Genomic DNA, 20,503 nt, shown 5'->3' with positions numbered 1-20,503 from the left:
AGGACGCCAGCTGACAACATGTTAGCCTTCATCTGCACTCAGTCTGTACAGGAACTGGGGCACGTCATCATCATCATCATCATCAGCAGCAGCAGCCAGGGCTGCTCAGTGGTGGACGAAGTACTCAGGTCAATACCGCAGTGCGAAAATACTCTGTTAGCAGTACAAGTACTGCATTCAAAACAATATTTAAGTGAAAGCACAGAAGAATTACCAGCAACATGTACTTTAAGGATCCAAAGTAAAACTCCTCAGATTGCAGAATGAAGTGTTGAATTATGGAGCCCACAATTTAGTGTCTTCTGCAACAAGATAAAAAATGACGTCGAAGCTCAAATAACCTTAACGAAGTACTTATTTGAACCCAAACCACGATGTTTCTGAAAACCGGACCAAAGCTTAACGTCACGCACAACTTCTGAACGACAGGAACAACGTTTACGGGGAGGCGATGTCGTTTTAAAAACGTTTTTGCGGAAAGAATTACTACTCAAAGCGGGGCATTTCGTCTGTGTTGAAACGTGTCCGGGTGGATCTTTTTAAGAGAAAGGACTCGTTCTCAGCACCCGTCCTCTTGGCCGCTGCACCTCCGTTTTAATTGGCTGTCAAAAATAACCCGGGCTCATCCTCCGGTTCCACCTCGGAGCGGGAACCCAGGGGATGAAGCCGCTGCGTGCACGCGGTGAAGGGCTCTGCGTGGGTCTCGCTGCGGCCGTGCGACCTCTGCTTTACTGCAGCGCTCTCTCTCTCTCTCTCGGTGTGGGCTGGTTCACCATCTTTATGTAAAACCTATGTGGGAGGGGAGCACATTGCAGAGCAGGGCCTCAGAAATGTGATCCAAGTGAGAGGCATGCTGCAGTTTGCACAGTGAGGCATGCTCTCGAGTTCACAATATATTAATTCAGCTCTGTTTAACACCTCAAACCGGCCTCGTTCTTATTTTGGCAGTTGTTTTAATAATAAAAAAGAAGAAGAAGAAGAAGAAGAAGCCAGGACAGAGGCCTCGCTGGCTTCTTGTAAGTCTGGTCTGTCCTCAGCTGCTGCCACAGCTCCGGAGAGGAGAAAATTAGTTCATTTCCTCTTTTTTTAGCAGCTGCAGTCTCAGAAGCACCAGCAGGTGGCAAAGCACTCACCTCTCCCTCTCAGCCAATCAGAGCAGGGAGAGCCGGGGGGGTGGGCGGGACAGAGGAAAAAGAGAGGGAGAGCCACAGAGCTGAGATAAAAGTAAAGAGGACAGAGTGAGCAGAGCAGCAGAGACTCACGACTGCGAGCAGAGAAAGTAAAACTGTGAAGTGGAGAAGCAACAGGCCGGCAGAGAGGAGGAGGAGGAGAAGAAGAAGAAGAAGAAGTGCAGCTCCTACAGACTCTTCTTTGTGTTTTCTACCAGGGTTTCAAACTTCCTGGATCTGCTGGTGAGCGTGTGCTGAGGGAGAAAGAGGAGCTCTGTTCAGAGAGCATGAGGAGCAGAGAGGCTTCCTCAGCCTGGGAGGGTTAGGAGAAGGAAGGAAGGAAGGAAGCCAGTTTAGAGAAAAGCAACCTCCTCTCCACCACCACCTCCACCTCCTCCACCACCTCCTCCACCACCTCCTACCTTGGGCTGTAACGCAGAAGAGCTGCTTTTGTTTTGAATGCTGCTGCTGCTTCCTGGTGTAAACTGAAGCTTAGCAGAGACGCACGGAAGATCTGAAGCTGCACTTCCTGTTTTGAGAAGCTGAAGCGGCTGCAGAGTGGAGCTGTCAGAATGGCTGGCTGCTGCTCGGACGGTGTGAGCTCCGCGCTGACCTCAGACCAGCCGAGTCTGTGAGAGAAGCGGCCGAAAGCAGAGAGGGAGCTCAGCCCGGCGGCCATGGATCAGCAGCCCGAGGAGGAGCAGCCTGCTCAGCACACCTCGCTGCAGGATGGAGAAGAGGGGCCGTTCACCTCCACCTCTGTGGCCTCCTCCGCCTCCGCCTCCACCTCCACCTCGTCCTCCCCAGCCTCCACCACCGAGCTGCCCTCTGCGCCCCCCGCCCCTCGCTGCCACCACACCAGCAGGACCTTCACCGGCCTGAGGATCTTCTGCAGGAGGTGAGTCTTCTTCGTCTCGCTGCAGCTCATTCGGACACACTTCACAACTTTCTCACATGCACGAAAGATGTTCTTCCAACTTTCTAACGGCGAGTGAAGCTTTAAAGCTCGGTTCCTCCAGTTACAGCTCTTAAGTTTGCTGCTCTCAGCACCTTTTGAGTGGGCACCTCTTCTTCTGTGGCACAGGAAGTGATGCGTTCTGCGGCACATTTCCAGCCGAAAGTAAAAGATCTCTGTGTATCGTAACGTCACGGTTGGAAACAGGACGTTATGTTGGCGCTGAGTTAAACGAAGTAGAAAATGAAATGCATTTAGTTTGTCTTCTGTATCGTAACTTCAGAAAGAGTTTCTTCAATAAAACTAAAAAGCCCCTTTAGGTTTGGAAGATGGTGAACGTATCGGACGATGCCCGGCCAGCAGGACAAAATGTTTTGTAGCTTCTGTAGTTCTTCCTTTCGCCCAGCTGATGGTTCGCAGCAGTGCCTGGTTTTTCTTTGAAACGTGAACGTCAGACGGCAGAAGTTGGCGTTTATACGCGCCGTTATTGTGTGTCGTGTAATTCCACGTGGAGTCGACCATTTTAACGGCACGTACATCTTAAAAACTAGAAATGAATTCATTCTTTTCCTCCAGCAGTAAAATTAGAGCTGAAACTAAATCAAGACGTTTCGAGGCGTCACTTTGGGTAAACGGTACAGAATGCTGCTTCCAAACTCCCTTCATATTTTTGCCATTTTAAAGCAGTGACACTAGCAGTGATCAGAGGTTTCCAAACGTGACAATTTGCTGCTTTTCTTTGTCTTAAGTTAAAGTGAACAGAATCTTGAATCTTCGGGTTTTTGAGTGTTTGTTGGACAAAACGAGACATTTGATGAAGTCGGGTTCCAGGATATTGTGATTTTTTTTTTTTTTTTGTGGCATTTTTCACTGTAGTGTTTTGTAGACCAAGGCTGGGTTGCACCAACAAGGATTCATTTAATCTAGATTAGTTCTAATCAGAGTTTAGCAAAACTAGCTTTAAAATGAGTAAATCTAGATTTAAAACTGAGCAGAGCTCTGTTGCACTAATCTCAGTTTAGTAAATCCAGGTTTAATGATGTAAACCAAAATTAAGTTTAACCACTGTGGAGACGCTTGCTGTCCCAAATTCAAATAAATAAATGCCGGGACCTAGGGACTATAAGATAGGGGCAACCATTAACTTTCAGCTGCTGTAACAAAACCTTGTTTGCTAGCCAGCTAAAAGGTTAGTTAGCCCACTCGTGTCGGCTCGGCAGAGAAGCTCTAATTTCTCCTCCTTTGAGAAAAACTTGTTGCCGAATTAATGCAGCAATCTGGCCAAATAACACAAAAACAGCACAGTAGAAGAAAAGAGAGGGACGCTGCTCAACTTAAAGCTTGTTGGAAAAACATGAAAACAAATTAAGGCAAAAAAGGATGAAACGGTCTCAAAAAGCCGTTTTAAAAGTTAAACCTCCTCCAGTGTGAGTTTAAAGTTAATACTGGATCACGTTTTAAACTGGAGCTTAAAGTTTTTGGTGCAACAGAATTCAATTTAGGTTTAGAGTGAAAACTAAACTGAGGTTTAAATTTTAATCTTAATTTTAAAACAGTTTTAAAGTTTGATGATTTAATGGGGTTTAAACATGAATCCCAGCCCAAACGATCAATCCAGGAAATAATCTGCAGATTAATCGACAACAAAAGGAATCATTGGCTGCAGCCCTGCTTCCAGAGTCCCTTCGTATTTGAGCTGTTTTTGCGGTTTAAAGCAGTGACACTGTGGGGCCCATACAGATGTTGTCAGCAGGACTTTGACCTTGAAATCAAACAGCTGGACCGCGTCGCCGAACTGAACGGAACCCGTGAGACTCGCTGGATGCATTTTAACAGCACGTCTGGTGATAATCGATCGTCGATTTGGCGTTTAGCCCTCAGTGTCTGCAGCGAAATGAGGCTCTGTGTAGACTGCCGCTCAGAAACGAGAGTGAAACCTGCCAGACCAAAAGGGAAAAAAGCCACAGTTTCATCATTTATTTTCGTCACTTCTCATCTGAGAAATCGCTGCGCTGATATTCATTTCCAAACTACACAAACAGCTCTCCCCTGCAGAGCTTTCAGACTCTCAAATGTGAGAACTTGCTGGGGTTTTTTTTGTTTTATTAAACAGAATATTTTGGGCTTTTGGACAGTTGGTCGAAGCTGAGTTCTAACATACTGTAGATGATGTAGACGTGTTGTAAAGAGTTTAACGTGAGACGAAGAAAAGCAGCAAATTCTCACGTTTGAGAACCTGGAGCCCAAATCCAAATCTGACGAATCCTTTGGTGACTCGTTTGAGTCACTTTTTAATCTTAATTTTAGATATTATCGGTTTGAGGTGTTAATTTAATATTTTATACTTATACCCACCTGGTACTTCATTTATTTTCTGACCTGTTTTATAGTGTATTATAGTTTTTGCTAGTACTTTCTCCTGTGTGACTGACGTGACAGTGAGCAGCTGTAACAAAGAGTTTCCCTTCGGGGATCAATAAAGTATTTCTGATTACTAAATCCAGCTTCTCAGATATGAACAGCGTTGGTTTGGTCTGTTGAGTCACTTCTCTGTAACATCTGCTTTTATTATTAGCCGTCCTGCTGCATCATTACCTGCCGCTGATCGGATTAAAGCCTCCGCTGCAGCTGTTCGCTGGATGGAAAGTCTTCATCTAATGGCAGATGAAGATAAAAACAGAGCAGCTGATATTTCATTTAGACATAATATCGATTAGTCGCTGCTGTTGACTTGTATGTAATGCTGTGGTTTAATATTTCTATGGAGGATCATTAGTGCTGTGTTTCCTCATCACGTCACAGTATTGTGAATTTAAATAGATGAATTTGTCGTGTACCGCAGCGAGAGGAATACAGAGCAGCAGTTGTTTCTTGCAACTCCAGCTGATGTGACTAACTCAGGCTGTTGAAGCGTCGCACTAACTTCAGATAAACCTTTAAACGTTTTACACAGAAACTGTGGATTTCGTCCTCCATCACTTCCACTGAAATCCCTCCGTGAAGAGATCTTTTAACGTCCAGCATGAGCAGCAGGAACCATTCCAGCAAGAAAAACCTGGTTCAGTGTTCACGTGGACGCCGGACTGTTGAACGTGTCCTTTTAAAAAACAAAAACAAAACAACTTAAACAAGTCATCGATTATCAAAATAGTTGGACCAATAATAGTTAGAGCTCGACATGTAAACGTGTTTTACATATAAACAACGCAGGATTTACTGTGAGTCATCGCTGCGTCATGTGACCGTTTCCACCAGGAGGTCAAAGTGAGCGGCAGAGTGACTTCCTGTTGGATCTCTGAGTAACGCATCACTGGAGTGTTAGTCACCGTCTGTCAGTGAGCTGCACGTGAAGCGCCGCTCACACTGAAGTACACTTACTGCAGTACTTTAATGGAGTATTTCCATTCAGTGCTACTTTACACTATACTACTACTACTACACTATAGATTAAACCGCCCAGCAGTGGATTCAGCAATTACTGTTAGCTCCACCTCACCATTAAATGCTGCTTACACGCAAACAACAACAATAGAGTACTTTTACCTTTTGTACATTCTGGTAATTATACTTCTGCGCTTGTAATGGAGTATTTCTACATTGTCGTTCTGGTACTTTTCCCTCAGTAGAGGATCTGAGTGCGTCCTCCAGCACTGAGCTTCTCATGTACTGCAGTATGAAAGGGTTCGAGCGCTGCAGTGTCGGGTCCTAAATATGCTCCGCTGTGAATAAAAAGGTGGTTAGTTTAATCTCCCAGTGATCTCCATGGTCCTCTAATTATAGCCGCTATTAATGGACTGGCAGAGCAATTAATTAAAAGCGGTCGTTTTTAGAGTCTGGTGGGAATATTTCACTCCAGAGGAAAAGGATTCAATCTGCAGAAGGACTCCGCTCCTCCTCCTCCTCCTCCTCCTCCTCCTCCTCCTCCTCCTCCTCTCTAGAAACAGTCAAGGGCTTTAAAGGATAACACATTTTATTTTTCTGCTATCATTAAAATATAAAAACAGTCAAAACCACAGAACTCCTCGTGTCTCAACTGTAAGTTTTCAGATCCTTAAGTTGAAGTACTAATACACTGTAAAAACACTCCGTTACACCTGAAGTCCTGCTTTAAAAATCCTACTTCAGTAGAAGTACAGAAGTATTCTCAGCTCCAGGTAGTCAAAGTATCAGCAGTAAAAGTACACAAGCATTAGAAACTACTTTATATACAGTTAGCTAGTTCAGTCCAGTGGTTCCCAACCTAGGGGTCGGTTCCTCCAAAGGGTCACCAGGTAAACCTGAGGGGCCGTGAGATGATTGATGGGAGAGGAAAGAAGGAAAAACAGTTCTGATACAGAAACCTGTTGTTGTTTCTGGACTTTTCTCAAATGTTAGTTTTTGTGAAATGTTGAATAATTTGATCATTTGACAGTCATTTAAATAAAACCACGTGAGAAGTTTAGAGGGAAAACAACTGAACTAGAACCTAATTTATCAGCAATTATTCTGTATTTTGATGGATTCAGATATTTAAAAGATAACTGTGGTGTTATTCTATATTTTTTTTATTATCATCAAATCCCATGTTCAGATCCAAACCAGCAACACGTCGGTCCGTCTCTCAGCACCGTCTGACTTCCTGTCTGCGGCTCTCAGCTGCGAGCCCGTTGGTTCCTGCTGAAGACGTAAACCTTTAAATATATAGTTTCCTGTTTGAAAAGGCTCAGTAGTTTCCTCAAACAGCTGCTCGCTGTAGTTTTTATCAGACCAACAGGAGGAAACAGAGCATCTGTTGGGGACTATTTCCAGCGGCGGATGAATCCACATGTGGTGCTGTAGTGAGTGTTTGGGGCAGCAGGACGGTGTGTGTGGGGATGAGGTCAGAATAAACTACAGTGTGTGTGTTCGTGGTGATGAAGGAACATGTCAGCCAGTGCAGCAGAGCGGCTCACTGATGAGTTTTAATAGTTTCTGGACGACGATGGAGCTCTGTGATACTTGACTTCCCAAATCCACAATATGACCCCACACATTTAATGTAAAGACGCTGTAATGTTGAGAAACAGCCGATGGGCTGCTGTGACCTCGGTGCCTTCTGCTGAAGGAGGAAGATTTACGCCGCTGCTCGTCAGTGAGCTGTTTCTAACTGAGCACAGTGAGATGGGTCTCTCAGAGCTGATATGGAGCGCAGTGGGAGTGTGTTCTTGCAGTGGCAGGGCTCCTGTTGGAGGATGATGTGATTGATTGGGCGGATCACTAATTATCGGTCTGTCAGAGTCGCAATCGGGATGACGAGTGGACGCTGAAGCTTCCCTCTCTAACCTGATTAGAGCCGACAGGCTGTTTGTTACCGTCAGGCTTCAGGCTCTGCAGTCTGCTGGTTACTGACGGCACTGACGCTAAAAGGGTCGACGATCAGAAACTCTGAAATGATGCCGTTAAGTTAAAATGTCGTAATCCTTTTTGTGATTTTAACATTTTAATTCCGGCAGGAGTTCGTGCTCCTCTGTGCGTCGTCAACACCGACTGTATACAAAGAGGTTTATACCGACAACGGGAATCCTACTTTTAATTATTTGGACTTTTAGCTATGCTACATGCTAGCAGCGCGGCTCTATGGATGCTAATGTTGGTATGTTAGTCCGTGAGCATGTTAGCATGCTGATGTTAGCATTTAGCTCAAAGCACCGCTGTGTGCCCCCAGGACGTGCGCCGGCCTTTGAAGCCATTTTGACAAAGTGGCCAAACCGTGGAATTACAACTCCCGGCTCGTCACGTGATGCACGCCGGCCCAAAAACACTTTTCCCCACAGACTTACTTATTCAAGTTAGCGGAGGGCTAAACTCTAAGTTAGCCGGCTCGCACAGCCCCGAGCCCGCCGAGGGCGGCGGGGTTAAAGGAAATGCTAATGCGCTTGCTCCTGTGGGGCCGCACAATGTGAAAGATCGGGTTCGCTTTATTCCGGGAAGTCGAACCTTTTTGGCTTCGTGCGCCGCTGAGCAGCTTTCATGGGAATGAACGGAGCCCCGCCTCCGACGCCGTTTCCCGTTACGCGTCCATCGTACAGCCTCCGCCGCTGCTAGCATGGCTGCAGACGCTTCCTCTTTTCAGATACTAAAAACGCCAAACAGGAAGTGACCGTCACACTAAGTCTGGTTTAAACTCTTCTTCTAATGAATCTTTTCTGTTCACGTAAACTGAGACGAAGCTGAAATGAGCCGTTCTCCCATTCTGGCTGCCGGTTTGTGACAGTAATGCAGATCTCTCAGCTCCTTCGGCCTGAAATCAGACCGAACGTGTTGAAGTCAGTTCAGCTCTGCAGAACCAGTCGGGTGTAAAACACGCTCAGTCATGTCTCTGTGTGATCATCCGCAGGCAGGCAGACCTGTCTTTGTTATACTGTGACATACAAAGAAGAAACACGATGATCGCACTCATCTGAGCAGATTATTGGGGATTATAGATTAGATTTGTCATCTGCAGTAACTTCCATCTGCAGGATCTGATTAATAAAACCTCTTGTTTTTTGTTTTTTTGTCTTCAGAGACAAAGTTTGGGAAAAACTGTCGGCACAACGAATCTCAGGTGCTTTCTCTTCCTTCCTGTTTTGCTTCCAAAATATAAAACGCACATTTTCTCTACAACAATAATAATAATTTTAGACTATAAAGAACTGAGGTGTTCATATTTCTTCTGACTGTCTAACATTTAAAGCTCGAGCTCTAAATGTTTGTTGTGTGTTGTTTTAAGGTTTGCGTCAGCTCACACTGTTTACACTGGTGACAGTTAATAAAAGGTCACAAGAGTGCGTTTAACATCTCAAATCGACTAAAGTGAAAGTGTCGCAGTGAGCAGGTCGGCCCGACGTCATCAAACCTGTTCGTGTCAGGCGCTGAAAATAAACTTCGGCTGCTTATCTCACACTTGGTTTCCGCCATATTTGGCTTACGATCATCAGCAGGAAGTCAGTCAGGTTTATTTCAACTCATTGGTGGAAATTTAATGAACCTGTGAGACAAGAAAACTACAAAAAGTGATTCTTTTATGAATTCTGTCTCATTTAATACAGTAAAATAACGGAGATTTCTGTTTCATTGACTTGGGATGTTCGTAGAAAGAAACGAACATTTACTCAACTTCTGTATTTCAGTGAAACTTTGAAGTACTTTTACTTGAGTATTTAGATTTTCTGCAGCTTTGTTTCTCTGCCACTACATTCATCTGACAGCCGAAGTTACTTTGCACATTAATATTTTACGATATATGTTCAATATACTGCAACATGAAATATTATATAAAAATAATAACTAATAATTCATTTAGTAGCTGTTCTGGAGCTTTCGATCGTATCACACAAGTCACTGACGCGCTCAGAAAAATACAAATTTAAATCATCTTCCTGCTCCCGAACCTCGAGCTGAGATTGTTTTGTCAGCGATTTTATTTTTGCTTAATCAATGAGTTGATTTTAAGAAATAGTAAAATATCCCACAGCCCGAGGTGACGTCTTCAAATGCCTCGAGCCGGGGCGGCCTGTGATCGACGGGACGGTGACCCGGAGGCCATATCTCTCTAATAAAAGGCATAAAATAAAATATAATAATTATTAAAAGAGTGTCTCGCTGTGTCCGACCAAGAGATTCAGCTGACTGCGACATAAAACACAGAAAAGCAACAAATGCTCGCACTGGAGAAGCTGGAACCAGAGAATATTTGACATTTCTGCTTCATTAAACGATTGTTAGTGATGATTAGAAGTACTGTAGATTAATATTCTGTTGACTCACTAATCGATTGATCACCTGATGGTCTCAGCAACGCAACTCGTGAATAGTTAAACACTCTGGATACTTCAACACTAATACTTCTGTACTTTTACTGAAGTGAACATTTGGAGGATTTGAACACACAGTGCATCTACTTAAGGATGTGTTGTTGTCATGGAGACACAGCTGGAGCAGACCAGCTGACAACATCTGGTCTGAAGAAACAGCTGCTCGGACTCTCTGCACTTTATCTGAAGTTACACACACTCACACACGCACACACACGCACACACACACACTCACACACACACACACACACACACACACACACACACACACACACACACACACACACACACACACACACACACACACACACAGAGTCTGGATCAGATGATGCTGTGTGTAACTGACTCCTGGCCACGCCCCCATCTGTGATGTCACAGCGGGTCTTTCACCTTTTTGACAGATGATCTGATGACATCACCGATTGAGGGCTACAAGCCTGAATGTTTCCTGCCCCGAGTTATAGTCTCTCAGGCTGCACACAGATCCGGATCTGGTTCTCTTGTTAGACCAGCTGAGGGGTTTGTTTGTGGTGTCATCCGACCACGCTCACGCGTTCAGACGGTCTCTACTGGAAGGCGTTCATGGCGTTTCACTCGGCTGTTCACATGAAAAGTGACGGAAACAGGGAGCGGGTGCGGTTGTTATTATGTTAACGATTTGGACGGTCAGATTTCTGCCTTAATGTGTCGACACTAGAACTCAGTTCAAACTGACTGAACGGTGAAATAATGAGACGCGCCAACATCCAGCAGCTTCTCATTCAGGAAGTATTGATTATTGATTAAGTATTGACAAATATCAGAAGCGGAGAGATACTCCATGGCTGCTGGTTAGTGAGAGAACAGATCTTTAAAGCATCTATAACTTATATTTAACACGTCTCTGCTGCTGAACCGTCAGCTGGACCTGCAGCTCGGCTCGGCTTCACGGAGCTTCACAGAGACTTTCAGCTCGCCGTTCACTCTCGGCTCTCAGAGCGTCGCTGCCAGAGAAGAAGAAGCTGTGGAAAGCCGCTGAACGCTTCCTGCTCGGCAGCGAGCAGCTGCTGAACATAGCGGAGCATCTAGCTGCACCTGAGATTTTCTGATGTGCTCGAACAAGCTGAGTTGTAATGAGAGATTCATTATTCGTTGTCTAATATGCATCTACCTCCCTGTTGCCCAAATCCTGACCGTCTTTATAAACTAAAGGTTATAAATGTTGGGCGTGAACACAGAGGAAGCCTGAGACAACAGAGTCCAGCTGTACGGGATCTAGTCTTAAAGACCAGTGTTGTCAAATATTAGCACATTGTGCTGTTAGTGGGGGGTTACAGGGAGGCAGCAAGGTTGAGTAAATGCAACGTGTTGTGTAATGTTGACATATGGAGAAGTTCTGTTGTAAGTTTGAGGTAATTTGGCTCATAATGATGTAAATCTGAGATTGGTAAACAGGAGGCTGCTGCGGAGTTCCTGCTGAAGGAGCATCAGGTGATCTGTTGGGTTGTTTGCTCAGATTGAAACATAAGAACCAGGTCAAACTCTGACCTGAGGTGACAGATCGTGTCAGCGCTGAAGATAAAAGGGTTCAAACAAAGAAGGGAAGCGCGACGAATGGAATCACAGCAGAATGGGGACTTTTTTAAATTTCATACTTGAAGAATTTTTAGCTGATGATATTTTACTTGAGTAGGATTTTAGGCTACATCCACGCTACACAATATGTTTAAAACGATGTCCGTCCAGACGAGCGTTTCAGCAGTAATCTCCGTCCACACTAACACGCCTGTAAACGCACATCACATGACCATTCACGTCCACTGGGCATGTGCGTGCCGGTGCAAACAGGAACAGGACAAAAATAGTAAGGCAGGGAAACGTGACCGCTCTTCACAAAATCCTCCCGGATAATGTTTTTATTCAAACATCGTAAACAGCATTTAGTTTGTCTCTTTTCCGTCTCTGGACTTTCAAAGTCTATTTGTGTCGTTCTGAAAACAGACAGTAAGACATCCGTCAACGTTCAAACTCAAATGCTCCACAATATCACAACACAAACGGCGAGTTCACGCTAGCCGACGGTGCTTATAGCCCACACGACGTTACACACGCACTCGTTTAGTTGGGCTGTTCTTTAAACTGCATTTGCAAAATGGCTGAACACGCTAACAGCAGGCTAAGCTAAGCTAAGCTACTAGCAAACGTTTAAACATGGATGCATCAAAACGAATCCATTATAGACAACAACAGAAACAGAACCTGCAGTCACAGTCTTGTACATTCACAGAAGTTTCTGGAGTCTGTGGATTCGCACTGTGGCAGAACTTCACCGTGTGTTTGCTAGAAGAACTTCGGTGTTCTGATGTAGTCTGGACCAGGAACGTGGTGATGGTCTTACACGCTTACACACAAACGCATTACGAGTCTTCTCCCGTCACTCGGGTAGTACAACGTGCAGGATACCTTCTGTAAATACATCCACGCTAGTTTCTGTTGTTGCTCCGTCCACATCTGGACATTCGAAAGTTTTCCCGCCATTCAGCAGGAACTACGACTTCATTAATAACATGATCCCGCCAGGCACCGGCGCTCCCTGCGGGGCTGATAACGGCGGCGAACTTGGAAAATGGTCACAAATCGCTCGAATAACAGCTTGCCTCCTGCGCACGTGGGCAGCAGTAGCATCATAAAATGCTGAATTTAACAGCTGCTAGCATCGACAGCAACGCCGGTTCGCTATCCACGTTGAGTCAGCCGTGCTTTGTGTTTGTTTTGACGAATCGGGGACGGACACGTCGTTACCGATGAGACCCAATCAAGAAGCGAACGCAGGTGTCTGCGTCATCGTTTCCAAAAGCCTCCGTTTTTGCCCGTCCGGACTAAAACGAAAACGCCGCAGCAGCGTGGACGCTAGCCGTGAACGTAGCAAAACGAATGCGTTTTTAAAACGACAACGTAGTAGATGTGTTGCGTTGTGGATGTAGCCTCAAATGCAGGACTTTTACTTGTAATTGAGTATTTTTACATTGTTGTACTGGTTCTTTTACTTCACTTTCACTGTATTTCATTTCATGGAGACGCTGCGTGATACTGATATTTTCTAGTGCTGATCTGGATGATTTGGCTTTTGGGGCCCAACAGCATGACAACAAAGTGTTGGATCGCCATTTTCTTTCCGTGCTGACAGAACTGCTCTGACCTGCGTTCTTATTTTCTCACCTAACGGGTCAAACACCCAATAATTCAAAAACTTAAACCTTTTTTTTTTTTTGGAGCTTTCTGCCTCTGAGATGATACAGTGTGGCTCAGGAGGCAGAGCGGGCCGTCCGTCGATCACAGGGTCGGCGGTTTGATCCCCAGCTCCACATGTCCCGTCTCTGTTTACGGTGCTCGCAGCACGGAAACGTTTATTAGTAACTTAAAGGATCAACATAAAGGAAGAAAAATAAATAGTCCCTATGAAAATATCTTGCAGTGCAAATAAATGTTTTGCTGATCCTCTGACTTTCCATCTAGCGCCACCATCAGGTCGACACGTTGACGCGTCCGACACTTTGGTTTCTGACCGAACACCTGCAGAGCTGATGGCGCTCCCATCAGCCTCAGCTGAGCTGTGTTTAGTGTTTAGTTGAGGTTGTGTGTAAAGGGAAGGTGTCATGGTGCTGTGTTGTAAAACAGAGGTCATGTTAAGTCTAGTGTTGCAAAATAGAAGTGTGTACGTGTGTGTGTGTGGGTGTGTACGTGTGTGTGGGTGTGTGTGTACGTGTGTGTGGTGTGTGTGTACGTGTGTGTGTGTGTGTGTGTATGTGTGTGTATGTGTGTGTGTGTGTGTGTGTGTGTGTGTGTGTGTGTGTGTGTGTGTGTGTGTGTGTGTGTACGTGTGTGTACGTGTGTGTGTGTATGTGTGTACGTGTGTGTGTGTGTGTGTGTGTGTGTGTGTGTGTGTACGTGTGTGTGTGTGTGTGTGTGTGTGGGTGTGTACGTGTGTGTGGGTGTGTGTGTGTGTGTGTGTGTGTGTGTGTGTGTGTGTGTGTGTGTGTGTGTACGTGTGTGTGTGTGTGTGTGTGTGTGTGTGTGTGTGTGTGTGTGTGTGGTAGTATACGCAGCTATATCAGGAAGTGGGTTACTGCCTCAGCCAGCTTCAGACCCTCAGAGAGACAGCAACGTCTCCGTGTGTCGACCAGATCTCAGATCAGCTGCCGAACCATCGGACGAACCTCTGGCTCTGTGAGCCGCTGACGTCCTCCTGAAACCTGAGTGTGTGTGTGTGTGTGTGTGTGTGTGTGTGTGTGTGTGTGTGTGTGTGTGTGTGTGTGTGTGTGTGGACCCAGGGATTACACAGACCCACTTCCTGGACTATCTCTGTCACTCGCTTGCCCTGTTTCTATAAATAGTCTGGTCCAGGAGGGACACTGGCTCTCTGGGAGGAGGAGGAGGAGGAAGAGGAGGAGGAGGAAGAATAATAGGAGGAAGAGGAGGAGGAGGAGGAAGAATAATAGGAGGGCCAGGAGGAGGAGGAGGAGGAAGAGGAGGAGGAGGAGGAGGAAGAAGAATAATAGGAGGGCCAGGAGGAGGAGGAAGAATAATAGGAGGGCCAGGAACAGGAGGAGCAGGAGGAGGAGCAGGAGGAGGAGGAGGAAGAATAATAGGAGGGCCAGGAGGAGGAGGAGGAGGAGGAATAATAGGAGGGCCAGGAGGAGGAGGAAGAATAAGAGAAGAAGGGCCACAGAGGAGGAAGAAAAGGATGAGGAGGTGGGTCATAGGGAGGAGGAAGAAGAGGAGTACAAGTTCCATAAGAAAGAGGAGGAGAGCCATGAGGAGGAAAAAGAAGAGAGAGAGTAGGAGGTCATAGGAAGGAGGAAGAGGAGTAGGACGGTCGGGGGTAAGAAGAAGAAGGAGGAAGAAGATTTGGAGGACCAGAAGGACGGGGAAGAAAAGGAGAAGGTGGAAGAGGAGGAGGTGCTGGACGATGACAGGGATCACGAGGAGGAAACAAAGGAGGAGCAGGATCACAAGATTAAGAAAGAAAACTAGGAAGTGGAGGAGGAGGAGGAGGAGGAGGAGGAAGAATAATAGGAGGGCCAGGAGGAGGAGGAAGAATAATAGGAGGAGGAGGAGGAGGAAGAATAATAGGAGGGCCAGGAGGAGGAGGAGGAGGAAGAGGAAGAATAATAGGAGGGCCAGGAGGAGGAGGAGGAGCAGCAGCAGCAGGAGGAGGAGGAGGAGGAAGAATAATAGGAGGAGGGGGAGGAGGAGGAGGAAGAATAATAGGAGGGCCAGGAGGAGGAGGAGGAGGAGGAGGAAGAATAATAGGAGGGCCAGGAGGAGGAGGAATAATAGGAGGGCCAGGAGGAGGAGGAGGAGGAGGAGCAGCAGCAGCAGGAGGAGGAGGAGGAGGAGGAAGAATAATAGGAGGAGGAGGAGGAGCAGCAGCAGCAGCAGCAGGAGGAGGAGGAGGAGATGATTCTCTTTAGTTTCGTCTCCGAGAGATGAAGTAAAAAGCAGGAAGACGTTGGGAGGAGGCGTGACGGAGGAGTGGAAGGTGGGCGCTCAGGAAGGATGGAAAGAGCAGAGGTCAGAGGTCAAATCTTCAGCGAGAAGCACACAATGATGGATCTTCATCGTTCATGTGAAGTGTTTTCTCTCAGAAGGGAAAGTGAAGTCAGTAACGTGGCGTGAAGCCTTCAGACCAGCAGGTGGCAGCGCAGCATCACGAGGCGGCAGGTACAGACAGCAGGAAGCTCTGCGGGGCGTCCGTGAGCTCATCCAGTGGCGCTCGCGTCTATTCATCACAGCTGAACCAGCCTAATCAGTTTACCTGTCCTCGCTCAGAAAGCTGATGTCTCACTCTCGCCTGGTCCAGGATCAGGTCTCAGCCTGGTCCTGGACCAGGTCTCAGCCCGGTGAGATCTTTACGTTTCACTGGCAGGCGGTTCGATTGTCTCGGCTTTCTTTACAACAGCGTTTTGTGGCTTCAACTTCAGACCGAATTCCCTGAAGAGGTCACAGACCGAGGGCCGGATTAACCCCCCTGTGGGGGCCCCCGGGGGCAAGAATGAGCTGTGGGCCCCTATTGATCCCCCGTTTCTCCCACTTCCTGTGCATTCAGTCTGTATTAGTTAGTAACTTGACAAATCACTCATTTGCTTAGGAGTAATGTAAAAACATTACTATAATACTACTACTACTACTACTACTACTGCTGCTACTGCTACTACTACTACTACTACTACTACTACTACTACTACTACTACTACTACTACTACTGCTGCTACTACTACTACTACTACTACTACTACTACTACTGCTACTACTACTACTGCTGCTGCTACTCTACTACTGCTGCTGCTACTGCTGCTGCTGCTGCTGCTGCTGCTGCTGCTGCTGCTGCTGCTGCTGCTGCTGCTACTGCTGCTGCTGCTGCTGCTGCTGCTGCTGCTGCTGCTGCTGCTGCTGCTGCTGCTGCTGCTGCTGCTGCTGCTGCTGCTGCTGCTGCTGCTGCTGCTGCTGCTGCTGCTGCTGCTGCTGCTGCTGCTGCTGCTGCTGCTGCTGCTGCTGCTGCTGCTGCTGCTGCTGCTGCTGCTGCTGCTGCTGCTGCTGCTGCTGCTGCTGCTGCTGCTGCTGCTGCTGCTGCTGCTGCTGCTGCTGCTGCTGCTGCTGCTGCTGCTGCTGCTGCTGCTGCTGCTGCTGCTGCTGCTGCTGCTGCTGCTGCTGCTGCTGCTGCTGCTGCTGCTGCTGCTGCTGCTGCTGCTGCTGCTGCTGCTGCTGCTGCTGCTGCTGCTGCTGCTGCTGCTGCTGCTGCTGCTGCTGCTGCTGCTGCTGCTGCTGCTGCTGCTGCTGCTGCTGCTGCTGCTGCTGCTGCTGCTGCTGCTGCTGCTGCTGCTGCTGCTGCTGCTGCTGCTGCTGCTGCTGCTGCTGCTGCTGCTGCTGCTGCTGCTGCTGCTGCTGCTGCTGCTGCTGCTGCTGCTGCTGCTGCTGCTGCTGCTGCTGCTGCTGCTGCTGCTGCTGCTGCTGCTGCTGCTGCTGCTGCTGCTGCTGCTGCTGCTGCTGCTGCTGCTGCTGCTGCTGCTGCTGCTGCTGCTGCTGCTGCTGCTGCTGCTGCTGCTGCTGCTGCTGCTGCTGCTGCTGCTGCTGCTGCTGCTGCTGCTGCTGCTGCTGCTGCTGCTGCTGCTGCTGCTGCTGCTGCTGCTGCTGCTGCTGCTGCTGCTGCTGCTGCTGCTGCTGCTGCTGCTGCTGCTGCTGCTGCTGCTGCTGCTGCTGCTGCTGCTGCTGCTGCTGCTGCTGCTGCTGCTGCTGCTGCTGCTGCTGCTGCTGCTGCTGCTGCTGCTGCTGCTGCTGCTGCTGCTGCTGCTGCTGCTGCTGCTGCTGCTGCTGCTGCTGCTGCTGCTGCTGCTGCTGCTGCTGCTGCTGCTGCTGCTGCTGCTGCTGCTGCTGCTGCTGCTGCTGCTGCTGCTGCTGCTGCTGCAGCTGCTGCTGCTGCTGCTGCTGCTGCTGCTGCTGCTGCTGCTGCTGCTGCTGCTGCTGCTGCTGCTGCTGCTGCTGCTGCTGCTGCTGCTGCTGCTGCTGCTGCTGCTGCTGCTGCTGCTGCTGCTGCTGCTGCTGCTGCTGCTGCTGCTGCTGCTGCTGCTGCTGCTGCTGCTGCTGCTGCTGCTGCTGCTGCTGCTGCTGCTGCTGCTGCTGCTGCTGCTGCTGCTGCTGCTGCTGCTGCTGCTGCTGCTGCTGCTGCTGCTGCTGCTGCTGCTGCTGCTGCTGCTGCTGCTGCTGCTGCTGCTGCTGCTGCTGCTGCTGCTGCTGCTGCTGCTGCTGCTGCTGCTGCTGCTGCTGCTGCTGCTGCTGCTGCTGCTGCTGCTGCTGCTGCTGCTGCTGCTGCTGCTGCTGCTGCTGCTGCTGCTGCTGCTGCTGCTGCTGCTGCTGCTGCTGCTGCTGCTGCTGCTGCTGCTGCTGCTGCTGCTGCTGCTGCTGCTGCTGCTGCTGCTGCTGCTGCTGCTGCTGCTGCTGCTGCTGCTGCTGCTGCTGCTGCTGCTGCTGCTGCTGCTGCTGCTGCTGCTGCTGCTGCTGCTGCTGCTGCTGCTGCTGCTGCTGCTGCTGCTGCTGCTGCTGCTGCTGCTGCTGCTGCTGCTGCTGCTGCTGCTGCTGCTGCTGCTGCTGCTGCTGCTGCTGCTGCTGCTGCTGCTGCTGCTGCTGCTGCTGCTGCTGCTGCTGCTGCTGCTGCTGCTGCTGCTGCTGCTGCTGCTGCTGCTGCTGCTGCTGCTGCTGCTGCTGCTGCTGCTGCTGCTGCTGCTGCTGCTGCTGCTGCTGCTGCTGCTGCTGCTGCTGCTGCTGCTGCTGCTGCTGCTGCTGCTGCTGCTGCTGCTGCTGCTGCTGCTTGCTGCTGCTGCTGCTGCTGCTGCTGCTGCTGCTGCTGCTGCTGCTGCTGCTGCTGCTGCTGCTGCTGCTGCTGCTGCTGCTGCTGCTGCTGCTGCTGCTGCTGCTGCTGCTGCTGCTGCTGCTGCTGCTGCTGCTGCTGCTGCTGCTGCTGCTGCTGCTGCTGCTGCTGCTGCTGCTGCTGCTGCTGCTGCTGCTGCTGCTGCTGCTGCTGCTGCTGCTGCTGCTGCTGCTGCTGCTGCTGCTGCTGCTGCTGCTGCTGCTGCTGCTGCTGCTGCTGCTGCTGCTGCTGCTGCTGCTGCTGCTGCTGCTGCTGCTGCTGCTGCTGCTGCTGCTGCTGCTGCTGCTGCTGCTGCTGCTGCTGCTGCTGCTGCTGCTGCTGCTGCTGCTGCTGCTGCTGCTGCTGCTGCTGCTGCTGCTGCTGCTGCTGCTGCTGCTGCTGCTGCTGCTGCTGCTGCTGCTGCTGCTGCTGCTGCTGCTGCTGCTGCTGCTGCTGCTGCTGCTGCTGCTGCTGCTGCTGCTGCTGCTGCTGCTGCTGCTGCTGCTGCTGCTGCTGCTGCTGCTGCTGCGCTGCTGCTGCTGCTGCTGCTGCTGCTGCTGCTGCTGCTGCTGCTGCTGCTGCTGCTGCTGCTGCTGCTGCTGCTGCTGCTGCTGCTGCTGCTGCTGCTGCTGCTGCTGCTGCTGCTGCTGCTGCTGCTGCTGCTGCTGCTGCTGCTGCTGCTGCTGCTGCTGCTGCTGCTGCTGCTGCTGCTGCTGCTGCTGCTGCTGCTGCTGCTGCTGCTGCTGCTGCTGCTGCTGCTGCTGCTGCTGCTGCTGCTGCTGCTGCTGCTGCTGCTGCTGCTGCTGCAGCTGCTGCTGCTGCTGCTGCTGCTGCTGCTGCTGCTGCTGCTGCTGCTGCTGCTGCTGCTGCTGCTGCTGCTGCTGCTGCTGCTGCTGCTGCTGCTGCTGCTGCTGCTGCTGCTGCTGCTGCTGCTGCTGCTGCTGCTGCTGCTGCTGCTGCTGCTGCTGCTGCTGCTGCTGCTGCTGCTGCTGCTGCTGCTGCTGCTGCTGCTGCTGCTGCTGCTGCTGCTGCTGCTGCTGCTGCTGCTGCTGCTGCTGCTGCTGCTGCTGCTGCTGCTGCTGCTGCTGCTGCTGCTGCTGCTGCTGCTGCTGCTGCTGCTGCTGCTGCTGCTGCTGCTGCTGCTGCTGCTGCTGCTGCTGCTGCTGCTGCTGCTGCTGCTGCTGCTGCTGCTGCTGCTGCTGCTGCTGCTGCTGCTGCTGCTGCTGCTGCTGCTGCTGCTGCTGCTGCTGCTGCTGCTGCTGCTGCTGCTGCTGCTGCTGCTGCTGCTGCTGCTGCTGCTGCTGCTGCTGCTGCTGCTGCTGCTGCTGCTGCTGCTGCTGCTGCTGCTGCTGCTGCTGCTGCTGCTGCTGCTGCTGCTGCTGCTGCTGCTGCTGCTGCCACCACTGCTGCTGCCACCACCACCACCACCACCACCACACCGCCACTGCCGCCACCACCACTGCCACCACCGCTGCACCACCACCACCACCGCCACCACCACCACCACCACCACCACCACCACCGCTAACACCACCACCACCACCACCACCACCACCGCCACCCACCACCACCACCACCACCGCCACCACCACCACCACCACCACCACCACCACCACCACCACCACCACCACCACCACCACCACCACCACCACCACCACCACCACCACCACCACCACCACCACCACCACACTGCCACCACTGCCACCACCACCGCCACCACCACCACCACCACCACTGCTGCTGCCACCACACCACTGCTGGCTGCACTACCACCACTGCTGCCACTACTACTGCTACCACTGCTGCTACTACTACTACTGCTACTACTACTACTGCCACCACTCTGCTACTACTACTACTACTACTGCTACTACTACTACTACTACTGCTAATAATAATAATAATAATAATAATAATAATAATAATAATAAAAAAGGCCAAGAAAGTAGATCTGAACTCTGACAGGGTGCAGGGACCCCGGGACAGGGTGTGGTGCCCCGGGTGTGGGACCCCGGGACAGTGTGCAGGGGCCCTGGGACAGGGTGTGGTGCCCCGGGTGTGGGACCCCGGGTGCGGGGGCCCCGGGAAAGGGTGTGGGACCCCGGGACAGGGTGCGGGGCCCCGGGACAGGGTGTGGTGCCCCGGGTGTGGGACCCCGGGTGCGGGGCCCCGGGACAGGGTG

The 20,503-nt window shown here is 50.3% G+C and overlaps 1 protein-coding gene across 2 annotated transcripts in view; it reads left to right on the top strand.

The window, feature by feature from the left end:
* The first annotated feature begins 1,187 nt into the window (after positions 1–1,187).
* Positions 1,188–20,503, top strand: part of dgkzb (diacylglycerol kinase, zeta b) — a 62,362-nt gene continuing 43,046 nt past the window's right edge. Inside the window, exon 1 of one of the 2 annotated variants that reach the window (XM_044192218.1) lies at positions 1,188–2,067. In XM_044192218.1, coding sequence (XP_044048153.1) covers positions 1,847–2,067 — 221 coding nt within the window. In that variant the 5' untranslated portion in view covers positions 1,188–1,846. The remainder of the gene's footprint in view (positions 2,068–20,503) is intronic. The other variant, XM_044192215.1, reaches the window with a different exon arrangement.

This window comes from Siniperca chuatsi, linkage group LG4, assembly GCF_020085105.1.
Source record: "Siniperca chuatsi isolate FFG_IHB_CAS linkage group LG4, ASM2008510v1, whole genome shotgun sequence".
NCBI lineage: Eukaryota > Metazoa > Chordata > Actinopteri > Centrarchiformes > Sinipercidae > Siniperca > Siniperca chuatsi.
Note: the sequence above shows the minus strand (reverse complement) of the source record. Positions and strands in the feature narration are given on the sequence as shown.